We start from the raw sequence: 25,568 nt of genomic DNA, 5'->3' as shown, positions 1-25,568 counted from the left end.
AGTGTCTTCTGTGTGGCGACATGCGTGAATGGGCATTCCTTTGTTGAAGGTTGTGCGTTAGGCCCAGCAAGCCAGCACGTAAAAATCTACTGCTAATCATTGGCAGACCGGAGTTCTGCTGTGGCAATCCCTAACCAGGAAAAGCCGAAAGACACAACAACTGACTGTAGTTTCCCTGATGATTGATACCAAAGTACACTAATTCTACATGTTAAGGGTAATATAACTCGAGCAGTCTTGTGTGTAGGTTCTAGGTCAGTAGCTGCTATCTACAGCAGCAATGATTAAGTTTTTTGGAAAGAAATAACTTACTGTGGCCAATGTTGAAACATAAGACATGTAGATGACAACAGCTATAAATACCTTGCAGCCTTCACATGTGATGACTCCATAATGGATTCCTGAGGACTTATCTCCACATATTTTGCATGGTATCACTTCAATTTGTGCTGAAAAATAAAGGACATATTTTGAGATATTTGATATAAATCCTTTACCTTACACAGTCAAGTAAATTTATCTGAAAAAAAACCCAACAAAAACAAAATAAAAAAAAAATAACCAAGACAAAATAAAAAAATGCTAACAGTTTATAAAATATGACAACAATATGCTTTTGAATAATTTTCACCATAGGCAGCCTACAAAACTGTTGTTACATAAAGGGTACTTTCCCTGTTAAGAGCAACAGACTGCAGCTGATGATATTTTAATGCTGCAATATATACCTAGATTAATTTCACATTGAATGCAAAGTGCAAGCACCTTAAATGTTTTAGTAACTTGAAGAGTAAATCCAAACTTCAAGATAAGAGTAGTTGAGAAAAATTCAGTGTCCATGGTTTAGTAGTTGAAAAATTTTTAGATGACATTTAAAATATATAGCAGATTTAACTAACAAAGGAGTTCGGAAGCAAGTTCGACTGAAAGCTAATTAAAATGCATCTCACAGAATAATGTTTGCTTTTAACAATAGGCATCAGCAATGCTAACCATTTAATACTGAAGATACTACAGCCAACCCCTTTTTATGATAAGAAGTCCTCAGCAGATAGTGTTGTCACCTTACAGCAAGAGGTTCTCTGTTTGACTCTTGGCTGGGGTGCCTCCTGTGCATAGCCTGCATATCCTCCCCGTGTTTTTGTAGGCCTCATTTGGGTGCTACAGTTTCCTCCCACATTCCAAAGATATGCAGTAGTTGCCATGGACACTCTAAATTGGCCATAGGTGTGAGTGTGCATGCAAGTGTGTGGTGTAGAAGAACTACTGCAGCTGGGCTTGCCACCCAGTGTTGTAAACCTTGGCTCTAGATGATTGTCATAGCTGAAGTGAGACTGTGACCCCATGTGCAAAAATGGGAAAAAGGGGTTATGAATGGATGGTTTGAAGTCTTACATAAACTGTGGTTTGTAGCACAAGCAAATATTTGATTTAAGAAAATGCATTTTGAAAACTTTAAACTTTATACATGCCTACAACAGTCATAACCATTCAGATGTTAGTTTATCATTTCCAAGATTTTTAGCGGAGTAGGTAGGTACTTTGCATATGTAGAACACCTGTCAAGGATTGCAACATATTTATTTAAGTTTGGTTAGTAGGCTGGTACACTGATCACAACAGACCATTTGCAGGCACAATCCACCAAACACTAATATATGCGAGAGATGCAATTACACAGCCAAACTGGAGGCTAAGCTCTCTCAACCCAAGACTGGACCAGGCAGTCAAGAGGAGAAGGGAATTACTTGCATCACACCACCAGTCTCACATAGACCTATGAAACCAGCACCAGCAAAAAACACACATAAATATATGAAAACATACTCGGAGGCTCTAAATAAAAATCTGCAAAAGCAAAAGAGACCTCCAAAGCACACATCCAAGCAATCTCCACCCCCAACACAAACCATGAAACACATACTTCACAAAACCAGTGTGCCACACAATCACAGCCCTTAAGGCAAAATAACATACCCAACACACTAGTAATAGGTGACTCTATAGTCAGACACACTGACGTCCCACTCACTAGGCTGAACAAGGAGAAGGTTATTGTTAGCTGCCTGTCGGGTGCCAGGATCCGCTACATAACACAAGCACTCAGGTCACTCCAGAACAAGTACAAATATGACTCTGTCATTGTCCATGTTGGTGTGAATGACCTGAGCCATACCTCCCTGGACTACATGAAAAGAGACATGGAGGAGCTCTCTGATCACGTAGCCCAGGCCGGTAAGACCCTGACTCCGAGTAGCATCCAGCCCTCACCAAGAATGATACCACTGTATAGAAAAAAAAATATCAATTTCAACAATTGGCTAAGCTTCTGGTGTCATTCAAAGGGGATCCAGTGTTTGTCCGCCTGGGATGACATGCTCGACAAGCCACGCTGCTTCTCTAGAGACGGCTTGCACCTGTCACCCTAAGGCCTTCGAATACTGGCCAGGGCTCTTGCCACCCCCATAGTGCCTTTTTTAGGCAAGGCACAAAAGACAAACCCACCACCGTAAATAGCACAAGTAACAAAAAACTGAGGGCAATTCTACTCAATGCCAGAAGTCTAAACCTCAAAATACACGCACTCGAGGCACTCCTCAGTATGGAGAAAATCAATATATGTGCAGTAACAGAAACCTGGTTTAAGGCTCCAGAGAGCACCCCAGCACTACCAGGCTACAACTCATACCATACATTTCAGCCACAAAACCTGGACCAAAATACAAAAGGCAGGGGAGTATCCATATTCATCAAGGATACCCACACCTCCAGGTTAGTGGCACAACACGATGCTTCAGAGATCATCCACGTGCAACTAACAATGGGCTAAACTGCTATTCAAATTATAGCCTGCTACAGATCATCCACCATGTCCCAGGACCCCCACTCTGCATTCTTGGAAACACTGGGAAACATAAAGGTCCTACCAAACACCCTGATATTGGGTGATTTCAATTACCCAAACATTAACTGGGAGAACTACTCAAGTACAAACTTCCTTGCCCAACATTTCCTAGATTTTATAAACTCAAATGCCCTGGATCAACTGGTCAACACCCCCACCACAGCTGACAACATATTGGACCTGGTCATCACCAACATGGGCGACTGGTGTTCCACACCAGAAGTCAACCCCTCACTGATTAGATCTGACCATAAACTAATCACTCTGGATATCCACATTCCACCACCATCCCCGGTCAAAGAAACAACCGTGAAAAACTTTTCAAAAGCAAACTTCACATTACTTAAGACCGAGGTGGGAAGTTTCAAAGCCCTCATGCTCCATGCTAAAGGATAACGCTGTCCAAGCTGCAAAATCCTTTACTAATGCACTCTACAGGCACCTACAAGAATGCATGGATTGTGCTATCCCAAACAAAACCAAGACTCACTCCTCCAAGAAAAGGAAACCAGTCTGGTGGACCCCTGCCATAAACAAGCTATACAACAGAAGGAGGAAACTAGTACAGAAAAGAGTAAAATCCCAAGAAGGGAAGACATCCCTGATCTGTATCAGCAAGAAACTACATTCTCTCATAAAATCATCCAAGACTAGCTTCGAAAGAAAAATTGCCATGGACTCCAAAGATAACCACAAGGCATTCTTTAGCTATGCCAAGACTCTAAGTGGCAATTCTCAGATCTACTCGGAGTTAATGCAGAATGGCACAAAATACACTGAACCGACTGATATAGCCAACATCCTGGCAGACAGGTTCAGTGCAAACTTCACCCCCCTCTCACCCCCAAAAGGGCCCATAACTATACCAGAAGAATGTAGTGCCCCTGAAATCACAGACACTCAGGTTAAAAAAGCCCTCTCCAAAGCCAAAAACACAGCATCAATGGGACCGGATGGTGTCCCAGGCTGCATCCTACACCAGCTCAAAGATTAACTAACCCCTCACCTAAACACGCTGTTTAAACTCAGCCTCTCCACAGGCTACGTGCCCATAGAGTGGCGCACAGCAATGGTTATTCCACTCCACAAAGGTAGACCCACAACGGGCCCCGGGAACTATCGTCCTATAAGCCTGACTAGATTGGTCTGCAAAGCTATGGAGCACATCATCATGGATCTCATTAACAGAGACATTGGAAACCTCCAAACACTGGACCCTACCCAGTTCGGCTTTGTTAAGGGCAGATCATGCCTCCTAAACCTGGTGGACTTCTTTGAGACAGTTACCAAGGCTATAGATGAGGGAAACGTGGTCCACACAGCTTACCTAGACCTTGCAAAGGCCTTCAACACCATTCCCCACTCAGGTATTATAGACAAGCTCACCAGCCTGAACATAAACCCCTACGTCACGAGATGGGTTGCCAACTGGCTCACGGACAGAGCCCACATGGTAAGAGTTGTGGGAGCGAGGTCTGACTCTAAACCGGTTACAAGTGGCATTCCCCAGGGCTCAGTCCTAGGACCCCTCTTGTTTGGCATATACTTCTCAGAGGTACAGGCAAGCACAGGAGGACTATGGCTGACCAAGTTTGCAGACGACTGCAAACTAGGGGCTATAATTGACTCTCCAGCTGACACAGACATCCTCCAAAAGGGTCTCACTGAGACAGATACCTAGTGTCAAAACCATGGCCTCAAGCTAAATGCTAAAAAGTGCATAGTCATCCCCTTTGGAAAAAACAAAGTACCCACAAACTACCACATAGGTGGTAGCCCCCTAAATACAGAAGATGTAATAAGGGATCTGGGGACCCAAGTAGATAGTAACCTCTCCTTTGATAATCACATTGCCAAAGTCATTAGAAAATCCTTCTATGTGGCCCACCTAATCACAAAAGGGTTTGCATTCAGATCGAAAGAGGTCATTGGGCCCCTCTATGCATCACTCATCAGACTCATCATAGAGTACAATGCCCCATTTGGGATGTACCTTACAAGACACCTGCAACAACTGGAAAGACCATAGAAGTACCTCACCAAGAGGATCACTGGCCTCAAGCAGATGCCCTATGCAGCTCGACTGAAGAAACTCCAGCTGTACTCGGTTGCATACCGTCTACTCAGAGGTGATCTCTGCCTGACATACAATGCAATGTACAACCCAGAATTGATGAACATGCTCCACCTAAAGAAAACCATATCCCCTCAAGCCACACACTCCAGTGATCTAAACCTCACCACAACAACAAATAGGACGTGCTTTAGGGATAGATCCCTGTCCCAGAGACTTCCCATGCTCTGAAACAAGATTCCAATCTACATTAGGCAGGGCTCCTCACTAACCTTCTTCAAGAGAAACCTTGATGAGTGGATGGGAAACAGAAAGTTTACCCCAGGGATCACTTCAATGGCTCTGCTGGACAGAGGCACAGGGAACTAATCTTAGGGGGCAGTGAAAGCCAACACATTCCGGCTAGGCTTATAAATGCCTTCAGGCAGATAGCCTAGTACCTACCTATGAACCTATGAAGAAATTCACAAAGAGAGAGAGAGAAAACTAATTCAAAAACACAGAGTAATCACAAGTGTCACAAAGTCCATCAGACAATTGAAACAATGAGTAAATATTATTACCAGAGGAGAAAAGGAAATGTTGATTAATTTTATTGGCAAATATGGGAGGTAAGAAGCTGGTGAGAACAGAGGGTGAAAGTCGAAGTGATGTAGGTAAGGTAGGAGTTAGTTAATGCGTCCAGTGGAAAAGCACTTGCAGTCAGATTTTTGATAGAAGTGTAGTTTGAGCTGTTCTTTGAAAGTGGTGAAAGAGGATATTTATTTTAGGTGAGGGGGGGTTGCTATTTGGGTGCAAAAATGGAGAAAGACTGATTTGTACAGTGCAGTTTTGTTTGGGGGAGGGTCTGGAGTGAGTTGGTCAATAGGGAGAAGTTGTGGAGGTTGTGGGGGTGTTTTTATTATGGGGTTTGGTAGCAAGAGGCAGGAAGGCATTTGACTGAAGTAATTTGAAAAGAAGAGACCCTAGGAATAGCTCGGCTCTGTAGGTGATTGGAGCCATCTGACTTTGGAGATTGTGGTGTTCCTGAAATGAAAGGAGTGGAAATTAATCAGTAGATTTTGTCATCAGTGGACTGTAGGGTGGTTGATTTTTTAGAGGCTGTGGCTATGATGGGGAGCCTGTATTTGAGATGAGTTAGGAGGACTCCTTTGTCTATTGCATCTCTACTTGGTCTGGAGAGAAAGTGAGATATTTTCCAGGACCAAAATAAAAGAGAATGTATCTTTTTCCAGGTATTTTCAATGTGGTTATGGAAGTTAAGTGACTGGAGCAGATTTAAATTTAGGTATTTAAAGGATGTGGTTGTTTCTATTGGGGTACTATTGACATCTCTGATTTTGAGATTATTAGGAGTGTTTTTAAGCTTCTGCAAGGGTCCAAATATCATATTTTTCATTTTGTAGGGAATGCAACAAGCAAAACTGACACTACAGTACAGCATTAGGGATTCTGGACTGCAGACTACGCCATCCTTCAGATAAGTTGTTAAAACAACGGCCCATCTGCCTGAGTTGGTGGAAGCTCAGGTGGATGTAAAAGGCCCCCTGTCACTTATTGAAAAGAATAAGGTGAGTTCCCCAGTCTCAAGCCAAATTTCTTCTACTCAGTATGAATACTGCTTCAGGTTTTCCCCTGAGACGAGGCCAATGGTTTAGTTGGACTAACCCAGTTAACAAAAGATAACTAAATAAAGGGCATGTCTTCTGTCATTAGTTGTAGGTAAGGATTTTTCACTGGCTACAGTCACCACAGGATACAGGGATGGGCATCTTAACTACAACTTCCACAGGTATACAAGATGTCTTTACCTGCACACATAAGGAACATCTGTGTTACTCAAGGAATGTTCCTTCTCTTTCCCTCATTCATAGACTGTTCTAGTGTTTGTGAAACTTCTTCTGATTTGATTGACACACCTCCTTAGAGGTGATCGTGACCAATAATCACAGTATAAAACATGGGTCCTCGACTGAACAATTCAAATTTATGTCAAGGATCCTTTTTTGACTACAATAGCTCCTTACGTAGACTTCATTGCCAGGTTCAATATTTCTCAGTTTTGTATGTTTTTTTCTATTTATTTATTTATTTTTTTATTTATTTAACATTTGTTGACCGGGAAAGTCCGACTAGGTTCCACAGAGCCTGTTTTCAGCGGAGGCCCAGGAGAAATGCTCCAGATGCACGTCTTTGGAATGTGGGAGGAAACCGGAGTACCCGGATGAAACCCAGATTTAACAGTCTGCATCTCAGTATACAATTTTTTTTTGGATTGTTGCTTTTAACTCGCAGCAAATGCAGGTCAGGTATAAGTCTCAGTCTTCTAGATGCAAACTTTTTTGTTGTTGATACAGATGCATTTTAAGTGATAGAGGCAAGCCACCACTTCCTCGCAGGAGTGGTGGATCAGCTTTGGCCACTCACTCTTATTCTTGTCTAGATGGTTCCCCTCAGTACATGGCTCCAATTCAGGCCACTGGGGTTGTAAACAGAGTTGAAACAAAAGAAAATACAAACTGATTCTCGACCTAAGATCACTCTAATATATCCTAGTGACAATACTCTTGTTTGTCAGGCTATTAAGAGGAATTGGTCGATTTTAAAGACTGATGATAATATTGGAAGGGTTGTAGGAGATCAGCCCAGTTTTTGTTTTAAGAATGGACTTTCTTTAAAAAGGCATCTTTGTTATTGCCCCAGACATGCAGTGAGACTGAGTTCTAATAGGATTTAAACTTTTCCTTGACACATGTATAGTCTTTGCAGTGTGACTTCTTCGGACAATTTTTTTATTCATCCAAAGACCATAGGGAAGTATTTGCCTAGATGTTATGCCCATTTTATGTTGGCAAGACCAACCGCTCTTCAAAAAATGTGTTTTAGAGCATCTTTGAGATATATGAAATGCAAATACTAATGCTAATAATGCTCTAGCTAAGCATGTTGCTGCTTTTCCTGAACATTCTTTCAGATTTCTAGTTTCACAATTAATTGATGAAAGTCTGAGAGGTGGTGACTTTAGGAATGTGACAAAGGTTGCTGAAACCAGATGGATCGTTAAGTTACAGGCAGATAGGGACTATGGCCTTAACAATGCGATCCCTTTAAAACCAGTTTTGACAGCTAGGAGGTTGTCATATTGATTTTTGCATTTGTTTTAATTATTTTATTGACGTTTTATTTTGATTTTTTTTATGGACTGACTGATGGATTGACTGATGGTATTTAAGCACATGTTTTTCAACTTGTTTTTATGATCTGATGAAGGGCTCAGTGCCTGAAAGCATTTATCATTAAACTTAATCAGTTCTTCTATCATTTGATGCTTTGTAAACAGAGTTCCTTCCCCCTGTGCCACTGAGACCACTGACTGCTGCAGAGTCTTGAATTCTTGGGCTCCCTAGGCTAACTTTGCTTCAACTGTAAGACAATGTCTTAGAACATAGTAACTCCAAAGGAGGCGATAGTCCAACCTTTTTTAGCCAGATGTGGGAGAACAGCAATGTAAATGATATGTTTACAATGCTAAGTACTTTGCACCAAGAGCACACTACTTGATATAACTTGATATAACTACAAAAAAAAACAATCATTTTAAAATCCTTCATGTCATACCTAATTGCCTAATTAAAAATAATTTAAATTCTTAAAGGCATAAGTACCATAGCACTTAAACCTCTGCAATAAATTTACAGTCAAACCCTAGACATAATAAACTAAGCACTAATATAGAATGATTATTTGAAATACTTGTAAGATGTTTTTATCATTTTAAGCATTACAATAATTCCATACAAGTATTTCATATAAGCATTGTATAATGTGGCTACTAAAGTAGATAAAGGGGAAGCAGTGGATGTACCGGACACTGTAGAATACAACGATGAGGTTTTATTCCAGATAATGAATTTCACCTGTTATATGCAGCTTAATTTAGACCCAACAATGGTAAATAGCTTATTGATTCTTTTTTTACTAGAGGCTGTAAAAGATGCATCATTAGTGCTAGACGAATGATAGTAAAAGCACATATATTTCAGTGGCTTTATATCCTGCTGAATCTTCATAAGATAATAAATAAACATCCAGGAAGATTAACAGTGTCTAACAATGGGTCCAGCATGGAAAATTTATGTAATTATTTAGAGTTAAACTAAAAGCTTTTCTGAGACTCATTGGATCATGCCTAAAAGAGACCACTCAGTTCCTTAGGCTAATGAATGACTTAAACCTCCCAAGCAGCTGCTATTTATGCAGACTGGACATGTAAACTCAATGAATTTGGATTGCAAGCTCTAAAGTTTTGGTTATATGAGTCTGGCACATATATGGTAAAACTGAATGTTTTTCTCTTGGATATACCTCTCAATCCTTTAACACAAGATATCTAGACAACACTTAAAATAACAGAGGGACAAAGGCCCAAAAATAAGGACTTAAAAAGTTGCTAGAATAATAGGATTTGTGTTAGCAAAACTTTTCTGAAGTATAAGAAGTCTCAAACTCAAATACATGTCATTACTTAATTACATCAGTCCTGTGTGATTTGTCAGGAAATCACAAGTTTGATGAGAAACAGACCAAAAATATGAAAGAAAAATCTGGATATTTTGTTAAACTCTGGACATTTGGGAGGTATGCGCTTGGAGATGGTGAATATCGTTCTTAGACACCATGTTTTTATTACAAAAATAAATACTATATGTAATTGAAAGGTACTGCTATGGGGACTACTTTTGCACACATATATGCTGACCTCTTCATGGGATGTGTGGAAAATAAAATTATATACAATGAAAGGAAAAGGTATCTCCACCACATAGTTTTTGTGGCAGGGATATCTGGATGATTGTTTACTAATATAGGATGAAAATGTTGATATACTGAAAGCTTTTTTCGACTAACTTTACATGCTTATGGTTTAAAGTTTGTTCTAAAGTCTGAATGATTTACAGTTGACTTTTTTGATGTATCCATCATTAAATTAATTGACAACTCCATATCAACAACATTGCATGGGAAACCTTTTATTAGACATACTTTACTCCAGTTATCTAAATGTCAACCCAAGCAAGTGGTGGGAAACATTCCATAATCACTGTGTCTGCAGCCAGGTGGGTGATTTTAAAAGGAAGTTAGCTTTGCTGGACACAAGATTAAAGCCAGGGACTAAAAAATCAATACTGTACAAAGGTCTCATACAGCAACCCTAATATCTGATGGGGAGGGGACCTTTTGAAATACAAGAATAGTCATTGTCTGACTTCATGAGGTGATAAACAGAGTTGTTACTATACACAGTGAGAATGCCTTCAAGAGTAGACAAATTATCAGTAAGTTTAAGAATTTGTTTAAAGCGCACAGTTTTGTTACTATTATAGAGGACAAATGCAGTTTTGGTTTTAGAAAAGAAAGAAACTTTGGCAGAAATTCATCTGGTTTAAAAAATTAAAAAATAACAACTGAATGTTAAATAATATTGGGTAATCCACCCCTTGGATGCACAATTTGTGGTCAACATACCTTCTGCAAAATAATTTGTAATACTAAACATTTTATCTATGTGAACACTTGCAAAACATACACTATAAATCAACAGATCACTTGAAACTTAAAATGGTTAATTTACAAGGCTGTGTGTCATTGCAGTGCATTTTATAGTGGTCAAAAATCAAGGTACTGGAAAAAGCATATTGCTGTTCATTTGAGTGACATTAGATTCAGGAGGGAGCATAGACTAGAAAATCCCCCAGTATCTTTTACCTCTCTGTGTATTGATAAGATCTCTCCTGGTCTGTTGTCAGTAAATCGGAAAAATGACAAATTTTAAAAAAAGTGTGAATTATTACAGTTGGGGCAATGTTCAAACCAGGACTGAACAAACATCTGTAGCTTGTTTTCTATATGCTATTACCTAATTGTACACTAGATGGTGCTGTCCATTTGATAATTATTCAATATGGTTTAAAATAAGTAAAAACTACAAGAAAAACCTAGCCAAGCTAGAGTTTTCACTGTGTGATACCTTAAACTTCCTGTATTAGAGGCCCATGGGATGTAAGCAGATGACCATTTAAGGGCATTAAGTGTTTTCAATCCATATGGCTTCTGAATGTCCATAACTTTTTACTATTTTTTGTCTTTATGGACAAATTCAGACCAATAAAGCCAAATCCCATTAGCTGTGGACATGCATGTTTCAGTCTTCTTATGACCTTATCAGAACAACTTAAGTGGTTAGTTTGTCTATAATTCAGAAATACAGGGTCTTTAAACTCAGTTGATGCTCATAACCATTAAGATGTCTGACAAAATATCCCAACTAACAACCAAACTAAAGAGTAAAAAGGTCTGACAGGCAAACCAATTAGTAAAAACTACAAACCATGGTTTAAAAGAATAAAAATGTATATTTTTATTTAATGGAATATTTGATTTAAAACAGATGTATGACTTCTGTGTTTGCTTATATTATTTGTTCCTATAGTTTTAAATATCATCAATCACATTGTTGTACTCCTTAATATAAAAATACTTTGTCTCACTATCTAATTAGATCGTATTGAAGACGTGAATCAAGAAACCAGTTTGCTGGTGAGGAAAAAGTTGCAACTCATTTCATTGTATTTATTCCTGTGGATTACCTTTCCCTTTAAATGGAACTATTTGCTGAAATATGACTTGAGTGCCAGATCTTTTTTATGGCTGAGGCAAACTGTTGAGCCATGTACCTTTTGTGGAACCTTGTACCAGTTTGGTCGAAATATATATGTTTACAAATCACGACTAATTCTTTATCTTTCAAATGATTTCTTTTAACAATTACAGTCAAATATGTTAGTTTCTAGAAAAAAGTTGTATCTGACTGGAAGGTTTATTTTAAAATAATTCCATCACATTACCTTGACTTTATCTAATTGCACAGTGCATCCATTGAGTCTTTCAATATTCCATCCATTGGTGCACAGGCAATCTAATCTCTCGTAGGTTTCTGTGCCAGTTAGCCAACTTGTACTGTGAGGTCACTTTACAATCTCCCCTTCACTCCTAAATATATACTTTCCTGCTCTTTTTAACATTCTCCTTTACTAACTATCCCAAAATGTTCCTTAATCACCATGTATAGGAGCTCATGAATTATGTATTATGAACTATAAATAGGAGCAAATACCTTCCAGATTCAGAATATATAGGCAGTCATCACTATGGAGACACCTATGCATATTATACTCAGCCAATGATCACACTTCAGATGTACTGTTCACATTCATAATAATCAGCATATCATGAATTAGATCATCCCCCCATCTAATCCTTTTATTTTCTCCAAAGAAAGAACATTATTTTTGCCTGGTCTGAGTGTCAGAAATCACCCAAATACATTAAATGCTAAGTAATCTTCAAATTATAAACTTGCCTACAAACAGCCTGTATAAGTCAGCAAATAGCAGCTTCCACCTTGCAAAAAAAAAGGATTTGCATTACTCACTTCCTTTCAAAAACAAAATAACAAAATCAAAATGTTCTGAAATACATTCAGTTCTTAACATGGTACTGCAAAGATACTTAACACTGCTAAGTATTTCTTAATAATAACTGAATCATTGTTTTTAAATGTTGATTTATATATCTTTGTTCAGAGAAACATAGTTGAAATAAAAAAATCAACTTTGAATGTGAACCGTAGCAATGGTAAACAAACACTAATCATAAAAGTATAAAATTATAAAAATATTATTTTACCAAAAGCAATCTTTATAACATGAAAAATCACATTACCTCTTATTATTTAATACCTACTTTCTCATATTTGTCATTAATTGTTATGTTAAAGCGATACTAATCAGTATCAAACTAAATTCCTAAATATTGAAAATATTAACAGAAAGTAGAAACATGTTTGCAATATAATTTATGTTATTTTAAGGGATTAGCATTTGCTTAATTATATCACATCACCATTAATGGTCATCAAATACATGTCTACTATTTATAAAAGGTGGAATAACATAAATAACATATGTACAACATTAATTAATGCAATTGCCAGCAAAAAAATGGTTTCCATAAAGCCTTTCCATATTAAACTAATATATTTCTGAGGCTAGAAATCACATATATTGAAAGTTACTGGAGTTAGCTTGACAGTCCAGACTTAGCAATATACACAGATGCCACAGATGCAATAGACACTAAAGGTTACCTAGGGGAAAATGATTGATGGAACTATGGTTGGAAATGTGGGTATATATAGTCAGGAATACACAAGGATATTAACATTCTTGGGGCTGATGCCTATATGGGTATCATCACTGGTCTGGGCACTAAAGGTACATAGTAGCAGTGTAATAATCTGCACTAATAGCCAGGCAGTACCCTATGTACTGAAAACCAGGTCACTAAGATCAGTTAGCATTTAGGCGTCATCTAAGAAAGCATGGAGCTACAAAGTCTGAACATTAACATGTCCTTTTCTTTCAACTATTGCCCAGGAAGTACCAATGTCATTGCTGATAACTCATCGTGTGACTGCAGTTTTAAAGGATCCGGATAGTGGCTGCATAAGCAGAGTGCCAACTAACAGAAATGTCAAAGGTATGGTTGATTTGTCATATTAGGCAGACCAATGGATTAAGGAATTAGCAGGCCAGTAGTACTAGCAAAGCACACAGTGTAGCTTGCAAGTCATTCCTACTAAGGGCTGTGTTCTGAGGAGCAAATCAATTCCTTGCAAATTCCAATGAGGTATGTCATGGGTAGATGGTAAATCAGGGATCCTGTTAGAACCATAAGATTGCAGCTAGTAGCATTAAGTTTGTTATGCTAGGCACAGGGCTGCAGAAACTATACAAAGCACTGGCTAATAGGCTAGGCTTACTGCCCCACAAATGGATCAAAGATATCCAGTGGGCAGTGAATTACTTCTATATTTATGGAAGGAAAGCACAGGGTCAGCCCCACATATCAATTCTGTGCAGTTCAGGTCATATTAATCACATGACTGTATCACAGGTCATTCAAAATCAGTGAGATCTTAGGAAGCCAAAGAGTTGGGATAGTTCAAGCACTTAGATGGTGGGTAAAGAAATCACCAAGGACATAGTTATCAAATGACTGAGCTAATCTAAGGTAGATTAGTTGGGTAAAGGACAGGAGGTGGTGTTACAGAAAGATAACAAAGAGCTCGAATCCTCAAGCGAGTGGGCAAATAATGAGAAAATGAAAAAAGGAAGGCAGAGCAGAAGGACAGGAAAAGGAGATGGTCACCAGAGCTAATGTCATTTACATAGGTTATCCACTTTTGCAGGTCCTGATGCAATTTGGCTATTTAGTGATTTTTCATTGTATGTGGCAGAATGGAGGGCATATTCTTATGTAGAATCTAGGAGAACAGCAGTTACTGGAAACGTGGGGTGGCACGAGGTGGCAACATTTGGGATCCACTCTGAATTAGATGGTGAAGAACATAGTGTAACTAGGAATTTTATTATTGCAAATGGGAAATGGTTTTGGCTTATTCTCAAAACAATGTTTGTATATATCACTGCGCAATGTGAAGAAAAGGAATTACAAGGAACCACAGTAATTTGGTTTGTGACTCCTCCCAGGTTGGTATGGATATATGGGATAAGATGGGAGCCACAGGAAGGGCCAGAAGACTGATAAATGTGAGAATGGTGAAGCAAGCAATGATGGAGGATTCATGTTGCTTCAACATCCAGACCTGGAAGATAAGAACGTAGTCTCATTTTATTCAGATGGGGCATACCTTTCAAATTAGGGATGGATATTGGATATTTTCAACCTAAAGCTTAGCCTTACTTTCCAGGAATTTGTGGTATTGATTGTAGCTTGGGTGCCAAAAAAAAAAAAAAAGACCAAACAAAACAGTTGTGTAGAGCAAACTGAGTGAGTGGGTTACGATTTTATGCCACATTTCATCAATAGTGGCATGGGGGGCATAAAGGCCGCAAGAACCCCCCTCAGTCTCAGCATCCTTGGGGCTATTGCCAGAAAGACTATTAATGGGACAGTAAGCACACTTAACAATGACATGGAACAGGATGGAGTTTCTTGCCTGGGTGGTGCCTGGACTGGTAGTCACTAAACCAAGCTGAAGGTACTGTGGATGGCTGGCATTTGGATTTGATGTATTTGGAGGGGCCATCCTTTTTACCAGCAGATCAATGTAATGGAAGATTCCATTGGGAAGCACAAGATTTTGGGGAGCCATTGTCTTTAAAGGGGTCAAGCCTGATTTGCAACCTTAGCTCAACCGGTGGAAGGCTAAATTAATATGCTAGGAGCAACTGATGGAATTCTAAGTTTTTAGGGAATGAGAAGCTACAATGAATGGCTAATCTTTGGTGCCATGGTTACAGGGGGTGGTACCGTTGATCAACAGTAGACTTCAAAAGAAAAGTACTTAGCATAATTCAAGCTGGGAATTGTTTGAAGGTCAGTAAAACAAGCTAAATCAATACTGAGAAATCTATCTTTGACTTAGAACAATAACTAGTTTGTTTGGCACCTGGATTATGCTTCCATCTGATGCTCACCTACCCACACAAATTCAGGACAAAAAAGGTAATAAAATGTTTGAAGAGATAGACAATAGCAAGGGGGCAAAGATTCCACTTAACTTATTTACCTTACAGCTGTCTTCAAAGTTCTCCATACCCCACACGTTAATGCTTAAACTTTGTACAAAATTAAGAATTGCAAGCAGTTACTGACAGAACTGCCAGGCCAGCACCACCTTACCCCCTAAGAAGTCAAGCAGCAATTTTGGGAAGGATTCTGGGATGCAGGCCCTTTGTTAAGTTGATGGTCATGTGCTTTTCTTTAATTCTATTGTATTCAAAGAGGGTGGGAAAAGACAGCCACCAGCAGTTGCTGAAAAGCTGTACTTGCATAGAAAAGTAAGTCTGATTTTATATTTAGGTAATGCTACATTAATAAATAAATAAATAATAAATTAATGAGTTTTGCACCACTTTGCAAGCTTGGGCCCAAGGTGGCTGCCCTCTTTGCCCCCAGTAAAGGCTGACAAATGTGATCCCTTAATAAAAAAGTAAGGCAAAATGAATTTGTTTGATGTATGAAATGCAATTACATTTAGAGAGTGTTCTGCTCTATCAAACATAGGTCAAAATCCAAAATGGTTGGACTGTGTCAGGGGGTGGGAAGGGCATGGACATCATCCACTTAGTCCTGTAGGAAACAACACACAATGGGTGTGGAAAGAGTCTTGAAACATAAACATATCTGCTTTAGTTAACTCTGAATGTGAACATAAATGGAGCAGTTAATGTCACTCAGTAATGGGAACAGAAAGTCAACAGTACTCATGAGGTCTTTCATTATAGCAATGAGTGGTTACTGCAGACTTTCAGTCTGGGTTCATTCTCTCTACATAAGCATAGCGTGTAGTTCTACCCTGTCTGTGCTCTCCCTTTTGTCAGAAAGCAAAAATTTGTCACCCACATATTTCTTCCACTGTATAGACTTTCCAGGCAAAAAATACAGAGTATTTTCAGTTTCTGAAGAATGCAGGACTTTAACCAAGGCACAGCCTTGTTTTGGACAACGTCACCCACATCAATTGAGCACTTACTTGAATCCGGTTATTCTATATTTTATTAGTTGTGCTGTGCACAAAGGCTCATGGGTTTTGCATTTCACTTCAGGGCACCAGCATCCCAATAATCCATTTGATCCTGGACCAGAGCAGGCTTTACCCTGCCTCAGATATATATATATATATATGTATGCACATCTATCTATCTATCTTTCTATCTATCGATCTATATAGATAGATATATATAGGACTGAAATGAGAAGGTATCATATAACCAATGTTTTCTAGATCTATTTTTATGACAAGAATTAATAAAGTACCACTGTAGTTTAGCGTTCTAAAATATTGTTAAAACAGAAGTTAAGGTGGTTCTGCAAGAACAACTACCTGCAGTCATTACAAACCAATAAAATATTTTAAAATCCATGTCCTGTGGTATTTCTATAAGCCTTACCAGAGGAAAATGTCATGAATGATAAAGTTCTCTGTAACAGCATTTTTCACCAGTGTTATCAAATGGGATGGAAATGAGGTTGGCATTTACTGTACAAGTGTGGAAAAGCAAACTTTAGTTGAAAGATTATATATGATTGTAATGGAGTAAGCAATGAATAAGCAAATACATGTCGGCTGGAAATGTAACTAAAAATGCCATAGTGACTGACTCTCTAAATCCATATTTTAATCAGAAAGTAGCTCATTTACATGTGCAGTGAGTCAAGGGATAAAAAGTGGTAGCAGTGCTATTATTTTTCTCTCCATATTGATTGATTTATCTCTAACTGTAATAAATATGCTACATTTGATGTCAGTGTTTTCCATTACTTATTTTATGATAAGAATATGAGTGCTAGGCAGTGATTATCAGTCATTCAACAAGACATTTTATGTTGCTCTGTAATGCTTTAGCAAACCTGTATCACACCTATAGTTATCCCTTCCAGAACATTTACATTCCCAGTGACTTTATTACTTACTGTTTCACCCTTATTTCACACTATTTGTTGAAGCTGCAACATCCTTCATTATTATGTCATGACTAGAGTGACATCAGTAAAATCTGCGATAGTTAATCTGTGTTAGTCCCCGTTGTATTTTGTGTTTTGCCACTTATTCTTCCTTCCCACAATAGCTCTTGCCATGCTGAATACCAGGCGTTATCCCAGCTTTTTATACTCTAAATGTTATGTAATATCTATGAATGTGGATACCATTCTTAATACTATTTTTTGTGCAAGTGTGCTTTAATTCATCCAGTGAGTGACATATTCATAGCTGGCCCATAGAGACATGTTGTACACTTTTCTAGAAACCTCCCCTACCTTCTCCGCAAGTATCTGACAGAATACGTTCTTGAAGCAAATGGTCTGATGATGGAAAATAGGATGTACAAAAAAGGCAGATGACATATTTAAAAAAAGCATGTTACATCTACTTAGCTATGTTGCCTAAAGTCATGTCACTAATGTAGTCTTAAGCCAATTACAGGACACATCATTGTTCATGTACTTATCTTTTATTTATTTTTCTGGAAGTACTCATTTATACTATGTGATCTCTAACAGAGTTTAGATCAGAGCATGCTCAAAAGATTATAAGAAGAAAACTACAGGTAAATCAGATGTGGGTAAGAGGTCTGGTACAGCTTGGTGTTATTTACAGTAATGCAAGCTGTTTCTAAGAAAACAGTAGTGTCTTTATTCCTGCAAGTACTTTGTTCTGCAACAAAAACATCAGTCATCAATCTGCTTCTGTTAGTGCCTCGTGATCAAGATGGAATGCTCTGAGTGTCACATCTAGCTTAATTTATTCAGACATGGTGCACATGAGGGAGAGAGAGATAGTGTGTGTGTGTGTGTGTGTGTGTGTGTGTGTGTGTGTGTGTGTGTGTGTGTGTGTGTGTGTGTGTGTGTGTGTGTGTGTGTGTGTGTGTGTGTGTGTGTGTGTGTGTGTGTGTGTGTGTGTGTGTGTGTGTGTGTGTGTGTGTGTGTGTGTGTGTGTGTGTGTTAATTTAGGGCATAATGCATCACAATCTGGTACTATGATTAACTGCTACACACAATGAACTGCTAGTCTGTTTATTTTCAGTAGAAAATGGGCATTTAACATTGAACCAACATACCTGTTCTAATGGACATGACTTGATTTAATGGGATTCAGTCTTGATGGGAACCAAGGTGCAAAAAGTGTTATCTTATCTACTGTTGGAAACAGAAGCGCTTAAATGACACCATTTTAAGATGTTTTGTTTTACTAACACTAGAATCTCAGTGTGGTCTTAATGGTTGAAGAATTCAGAGAGAGAAAAAATATAAGATCACAAGTATGCCTCCCACCTAGTCAAATTACTTGTTCAGAGCACACACTAAGAAAGTGTATCTTACATTTATTTTTGCGTTTTGCTGAGTTCAGCAGTAGCAGACTTTGTGAATTTCATTGTATGTTAAATCTAGTAGCTGTTTGAAAAAGATAACAGGAAAGATATATGACTTAAAAGATATAGCTATGATCTTTTACATTTGAACAGAATTAACTGGTATATTAGCGAAGATTAAGGAAAATGCAAACTCAATATGCATTTCACTTTATATTTAAAATGTGCATAAAACTTGTACTTTGCATGACATACTTTTAAGGAGGCTGCCAAAAATAAACTTGTTTTTCATTTAGAATTATAGACTTTATTTGGGTGTATATTATATTATCAAAAAGACAGGTCTGCGAACGGCACTTACATCAAAAATGCCATTCAGCTGAAATACAGTCACAGAATATTGCTAAGATAAATCGCGATCAGGAATACAATATATATTGCAAGTAGCAAGATACTTTGCAGAAGTGGATAGCCTATGCCAAGTAAACTAATAAATACTTATTCAAAATATTGACTATATTTCTAATAATATATGGAAGTGGGACATAATAGATTATTTGGCTGCCCAAACTGACAGTGGAATATAATAAAATGAGGTTCCTAGATAGTTACTCTACATGTGATCTAGGAAAGCACTGAAGATCCTAGTCCATTTTCACAGATTACAGTTTGATTGAGTTTCTTAAAGTTTCACAGGAGGCAACTGGATGCTGAGGTAAATCAAATCCTAGACATCAGGAATCAGCTTGTCGACAGTTCATCACTTAATCTTCTGCGTAACTGCCAAACTTGTTCCCTACTTCACATCATGTTGTTCCCTCACAGCATCACAGTTTGACAATTTATTGCAAACGAAACACTGTTGTTGCTTTAAATAAAACACTGTAATATGGATTCAGAAGGCCATAACAAAATGATAAAAAGCTCAGCACTGAGTATCTTGTTACATAGGTAGCAGTTTCAAGAATTAATATAGCAATAACTGATGACGTCAGTGTGGTATATTAAAGAGTTACCCATGGTTGGTGTGGTTTAATCACAAAGGCAAAGCCCGAGTGATTAAATTAAGCCAACCATGAATAAATCTTCATTATACAACGACCCCCCATTAAATATTCAAAAACGTGCATGCTGATTGGTCAGCGTGCATGTTGTAAATCAGAGTTATAGTAATGGAAAAAGGTCCGGTCGCCCGGACTTTTTCCAATACTATAACTCTTTTTTTTTTTTTACAGCAACGGAGAACGCAAGATCTCCGTTGCTTCACACTGTCTTGCGGAGATTCTCCGTTGCTTTTTTTAAAGCTGTCTCACTATGTTAAACAAATTTAACATAGCGAAACAGTTTTTAAAAAGCAATGGAGATCTTGCTTTCTCCGTTGCTTTTTTCTAAACTGTCTCGCTATGTTAAATGGGTTTAACATAGCCAGACAGCTTTAAAAAAGCAGCGGATATTCTCTGTTGCTTTTTTTTAAAGCTGTCTCGCTATGTTAAACTCATTTAACATAGCAAAACAGTTTTTAGAAAGCAACAGAGATCTTGCTTTCTCTGTTGCTTTTGCCCACAGCTCTGATGTACTGCATAGGCATGTGCATGCGCAGTACATCAGAACTGCCGCAGAATACTAGACAGCTGCGGAAGGGCAGCAAGGAGGCATTATACAATGCCATTATTTAAGAAAAGTAATTATTTTGTTTCCTAAATAATGTCATTGTATAATAGCAATAACCCACTTCTCGGTGTGGGTAATGCTGGATTTACCCACAGTTGGCTTTGTTTGGCCACTCGGGCTTCGCCCTCATGACCAAACCACACCAATCGTGGGTAAATTCAGCATTGTCCACACCCAGGCGTGGGTTATTGCTATAATATACCACACCATGGAGTCAGTTATTGCTATTATACAATGACATCATTTAAGAAAAAAAAAACTTACTTTTCTTAAATAATGTCTTTGTATAATGCCTCTGTGGTGCTCTTCTATGTTTTTCCGGTATCTTGGGGCTTTTCTGATGTACTGCGCATGTGTATGGGACGTGTGTTCACATGCTTACACAGTACATCAGTGCTGTGCAAAGGAAGCAACGGAGAAAGGAAGATCTCTGTTGCTTTTTTTTTTTTATTTATTTAAAAGAAAAAAGAAACCGGGAGACTTAACATTCGGGGGAGTCGGGACATGAAAATAAACGGATAATCAGGTACATTTCTTTAGTTTTGCAGAACATACCCGATTATCCTCTTATTTTTCTCTGTGCCATCTCCCTCGTTCATTTGAAGTCTTTGGTTTTGTAAATTTATTTAAAAAGAAAGAAAAGTAAAAATTTTATGAGCTTACAAATGGAAAAAAGTCCAGGGGACCGGACCCTTTTCCACTGGCATATTCTCGGATTTACAATGGGCACGCTGCTCAGGCTAACCAATCAGTGTGCTCATTTTTTAATATTACTGACCAGTCATTGTAAAATAAGGGGATAATAAATACAAAATTACTAACACATAAGGGCAGAGTAAGGTCACAACCAGATGCTACACAATAAGATAAGTCACAGTCTATTAGAACTGTTTTAGTTTTCCACTGGAACTGCAGCATTATATTAGTATTGTAAGATATTTTCAGTTTTACAATCTTTTTTAAGATCCATAATAGTTGGTCAGTAGCTAAAGCTGTCATTTAAAATGCTACTGTCCTCAGGTTCATGACTCCACTTACATGAAGAGGTCCCACCAACTCATTTTGACTTTGTGGTCTAAGTGACATGGTTATATCTTAAAGAAATAATTTGTATTCTTGCATTTGATTCAATGGATGTGAGAAGTAATTTTCTTTGGTGATACTTAAGGATTCTGTTGGAATAGTCTATCTGTTTTTTGGTTGGACATGCACTTATGAATCCATTATTTTAGGGACACAGATTTTCCATTTTTTTTTCAGAAAAATACCAGTGAATCCCAAAATTTAGGCTGTCTGAATACTGAATTCATTCCCTTTTAAAGAGATACATGTTGAATGTTGCAATGCCTAATATAAAAGTTTAAAAATCTAACACTGTTGCTTTACAAAAAAATCCAACTAACCAAAAAAATGAATAATCTACCAAATAATTTTAAATCATCTAATAGTGTTAAAAATGTCTAAGTAACCACAAAATGAGTAATATATAGTAGCTCCATGCTGTAACAGTTTAAATTGTAAAATCATCAATTAGAACATAATAACCAAATTTCTTAAAATAACCAAATTATATGTGAGGAAAATGACCATTATCCATAAATGTCTATTGTTGTAAAGCCCTACATGAAAATAACTGATGCTTTAGCATGCGTTAAATAGCAGCACCACAGTACTATAACTATTCAGTGTAAACCCTAAGTGGAAATAATGTCCAATAAACAGAAAAAAAAGATTGCACTTCAAACCTTGTTCTATACATTTGCCAATAGACCGAATATATATTAATGCATCCTGTTTTTTAAAAGCATATTGCAAACCTGCTTCACCCCCATATCTTGGGAGATCACTGTATAATCTGATTTTACATCAATAGTGAGCAGCAATTCATAATCTTCCACTGATAAAGGCAATATTTTTATTAAAAATGGAAGGATTTCCTAATATTTATATACACTGGTATACATTACTACATTTGCCTCTTGAATCAGAAAAAATACTCCAATAACTGAATATGCCACCTGAAAAAGGTACATATCATCTATGAACATGCACTGAGGATGGTAGCCATACAGCCAACAGTCAACTATTCCAACTATTCGTTATCTCCATCTTACTAACTTTACTTTAAATATTTTTGTTGTTCAACATTGTTGCCATTGTTTCAACATAAACATGCTCAAATGAAATCAGCTGACAATATTTACCAACTGGGTGATCAGGACGCAAAAGGAGTCTATTCTATTATGAAGACGATTATGTCTTAAGGAAAAAAAATCTTTATTTTCCCAACCAGATTGGTATATACACACCCCTTTTATTTTTGATACTCCATAAGCTGCATGACATTCATACTCACCACAATACAGCTTTGGACATTGACAGTTACTGACATATACTACTTACTACAGAGAAGAATGCAAATCCCCTTACTAACAGACATCATCTTTTCGCTGTGGGGATGTGTGTGTTTTCTTTTAATTAGAAAAAATACAATACATTTTAATTAGAATTAATACTAATGGTTTGAATTTGAACTCTAAAAGGGAGAACGTTTGCAATTTTTACTGCAAAAACATGTTTCTGTCTTGTTGCAGAAAATACATTTGGATGATGACTACAGCCCTTACAAATGTAAACATACAATACAAATGTAATACACAGAACTGTAAGTGTGGAAGTGTGTATTAATGAAGCTACAGCATATGAAATTCTGTATTAATGCACTACCTGAAGGATGCAACAAATAACGATATTCACAAAAGGAAGACGGCGTTCTTCCTTTAGCTGCTGCTACTGCAATATCCTAATGTGATTACACTCACTCATTTAAAATCATACGGAAAAGGTAGCCAAACACTTGAACAATACACAAACAAAATCACATGTTATTGGCAGAACATAGTGATTAGACATGGTGACTTGGAGAGACATATTCTGGAAGAGCCAAGCATGTTGCCCTTATAGCGGCCCTTATAGCAGCTGCAACACCACAAGGAAGGCATCTCCACTCTTTTTACCAGGAAGTGATTTTAAATGGAGATACAGTTTGGTGGTGTAAACTCAGCACAGAGATCCACAGTGTGATTCTGGCCAAGGACACCAGTATTAGTGCAGGTGGCTAAGTGGTAGTCAGGTAGTTTGCATCCAGATTGGCTTAAATATATGATTGTTGTGTTCTGGGGTGCAGTCTTGAATATGTCTGGGTACTAGCGTAATGCAGTTGGTAAATTAAATTGTGCAGAAGGGTTTTTAATAGATACTGGTTCTGAAGTTTAAGAGACTTGATGTGAACATATGTTTATAGATGGCAGCCATTTTGATTTTAGGAATTTCAACACAGGTAGGAGCAGTATCTTGAGTTTTGTGATGGGATTTACAGCTTGGGAAGAGTGCAAAGTTTAGGATTGTTAATAGGTTGGCTTTACTAGTAACTTCTTGGTGTCTTTAGTTAGCTGGTGTTGGAGATGTTTTAGGTTTTCATGTGCCCTTGGAAGGTGCAGCTCATTCTATTAAAATGGACTTTGAAGAAGAGTGAAAGATCTGTCCACAAACTCAGCATTTGTATATAACAAACTCTTTCTATCTTACTACCTAGTAAATAAACACTAGCTATGTTGTTAACTGCAAATGAGACTATGTTAAACTTTTGGGTGTGTCCTGACAGTTTTTTGAGAGCATACAGAACTATGAATTTGGTTTCAGAAATGTTTATTGTAATTGAGAGGGATGTTAGACATTCACATATCTGGGAGAGATTGACAGTTCCTTACCACTACTTTTCATCTTTGAGTGGAAAGACCAGAAAACCAGGTCATTTGCATAAAGCACAAAATTACAGTTATTAAATATGATGGATATGGTATTTATAAAAACAAACTGAAAGGGTGGAGCTTTCAGATGACCCCTGTTGGGACAGGTGTGGCATGAGAATTTGTTGTGCCAAAGAAAATAAGATGTATTTCTGAAGTTAAGTATCTTTATCATTTTGAAATATCTTGTATTTTTATTTGCTGGTAATTGCACTCTGTCATAAAGTTGCTTATTGTCCTTATCCTCAAAGTATGCTCTCAGCTGCTGACATCATCATTTTATACTTCTGTAAACTGTTTTCAATGCCACGTCAGCAAAAATAAATGATTGCTTCCTTTTGCTTTTTTACACATATTCTTAGCTGAGGTCCATGCCAACTTATTGAAAAGCAATACAGTGGAAATCATAATACTGAATGTACAATGTTGAAATGTTAAAACGCTGAAATATTAAAGTACAGAAATCAAAATACTTCCTCCCCCACATGTGTAGAGAGTTGGACTTGCACCCCTCTCCTCGAGAGTAGCCGTGTTAGTGATCTTTTCTGGGTTTTAATAACAAGAGACTGATACTCTTTGTTGAATGGCTGTGTATTAACACAATGTATGTACGTAGGACAGGTATGCTATTAGTAGGTATTTTGAGTTGCACATTCAAAAGTTTCAACATTTTGACATTTCAGGCATTTGCATTCAGTATTATGACTTTCAATATATCACTATTTAATAACTTCTATGTATACATTTACAAATACTTAATGGCCATTAAATACACAAGGTTAACAGATTAGTAATAACCAACCTTAACAGCTCAGTAATTTTCACTTGATAAGCCTTTTTATTTTATTTAAAACCAAGACAGTGCATAACACCTTTTATATTTCCTTAACTATTTCAAGTAGAAATTTTAGAAACACATACCTCATAGGTTAATAGGAAATTACTAGGCTAATGGCTCAAGTGCCCTTAAAGGCCTAGCCAGTTTTACACAGATTTTCACAATTTTCTATCCCAAGAGGAACGATAACAAGGGTCAATAACCACGGTTTTGACAATTTTTATAGACTGCCTCTGTCCATAAGGAACATTGGTGCCACCCCAGGAGTAAATTTGGAATTTCTGATCCATTGGTCCAGATTGCACTTGAAGAT

General features: G+C 37.6%; 1 protein-coding gene across 1 annotated transcript in view; it reads right to left on the bottom strand.

Moving 5' to 3' along the window:
* RORB (RAR related orphan receptor B) overlaps nucleotides 1-25,568 on the bottom strand; it is a 993,527-nt gene that overhangs the window by 397,450 nt on the left and 570,509 nt on the right. The window contains exon 2 of the mRNA XM_044060844.1: nucleotides 364-449. Within this exon, the coding sequence (XP_043916779.1) occupies nucleotides 364-449 (86 nt within the window). The remainder of the gene's footprint in view (nucleotides 1-363; nucleotides 450-25,568) is intronic.

Source organism: Protopterus annectens, chromosome 2.part0 (genome assembly GCF_019279795.1).
Source record: "Protopterus annectens isolate FY-2018-M chromosome 2.part0, PAN1.0, whole genome shotgun sequence".
Classification (NCBI taxonomy): domain Eukaryota; kingdom Metazoa; phylum Chordata; order Ceratodontiformes; family Protopteridae; genus Protopterus; species Protopterus annectens.
The sequence above is the reverse complement of the archived record's forward strand: the minus strand, read 5'-3'. Positions and strand labels throughout refer to the sequence as shown.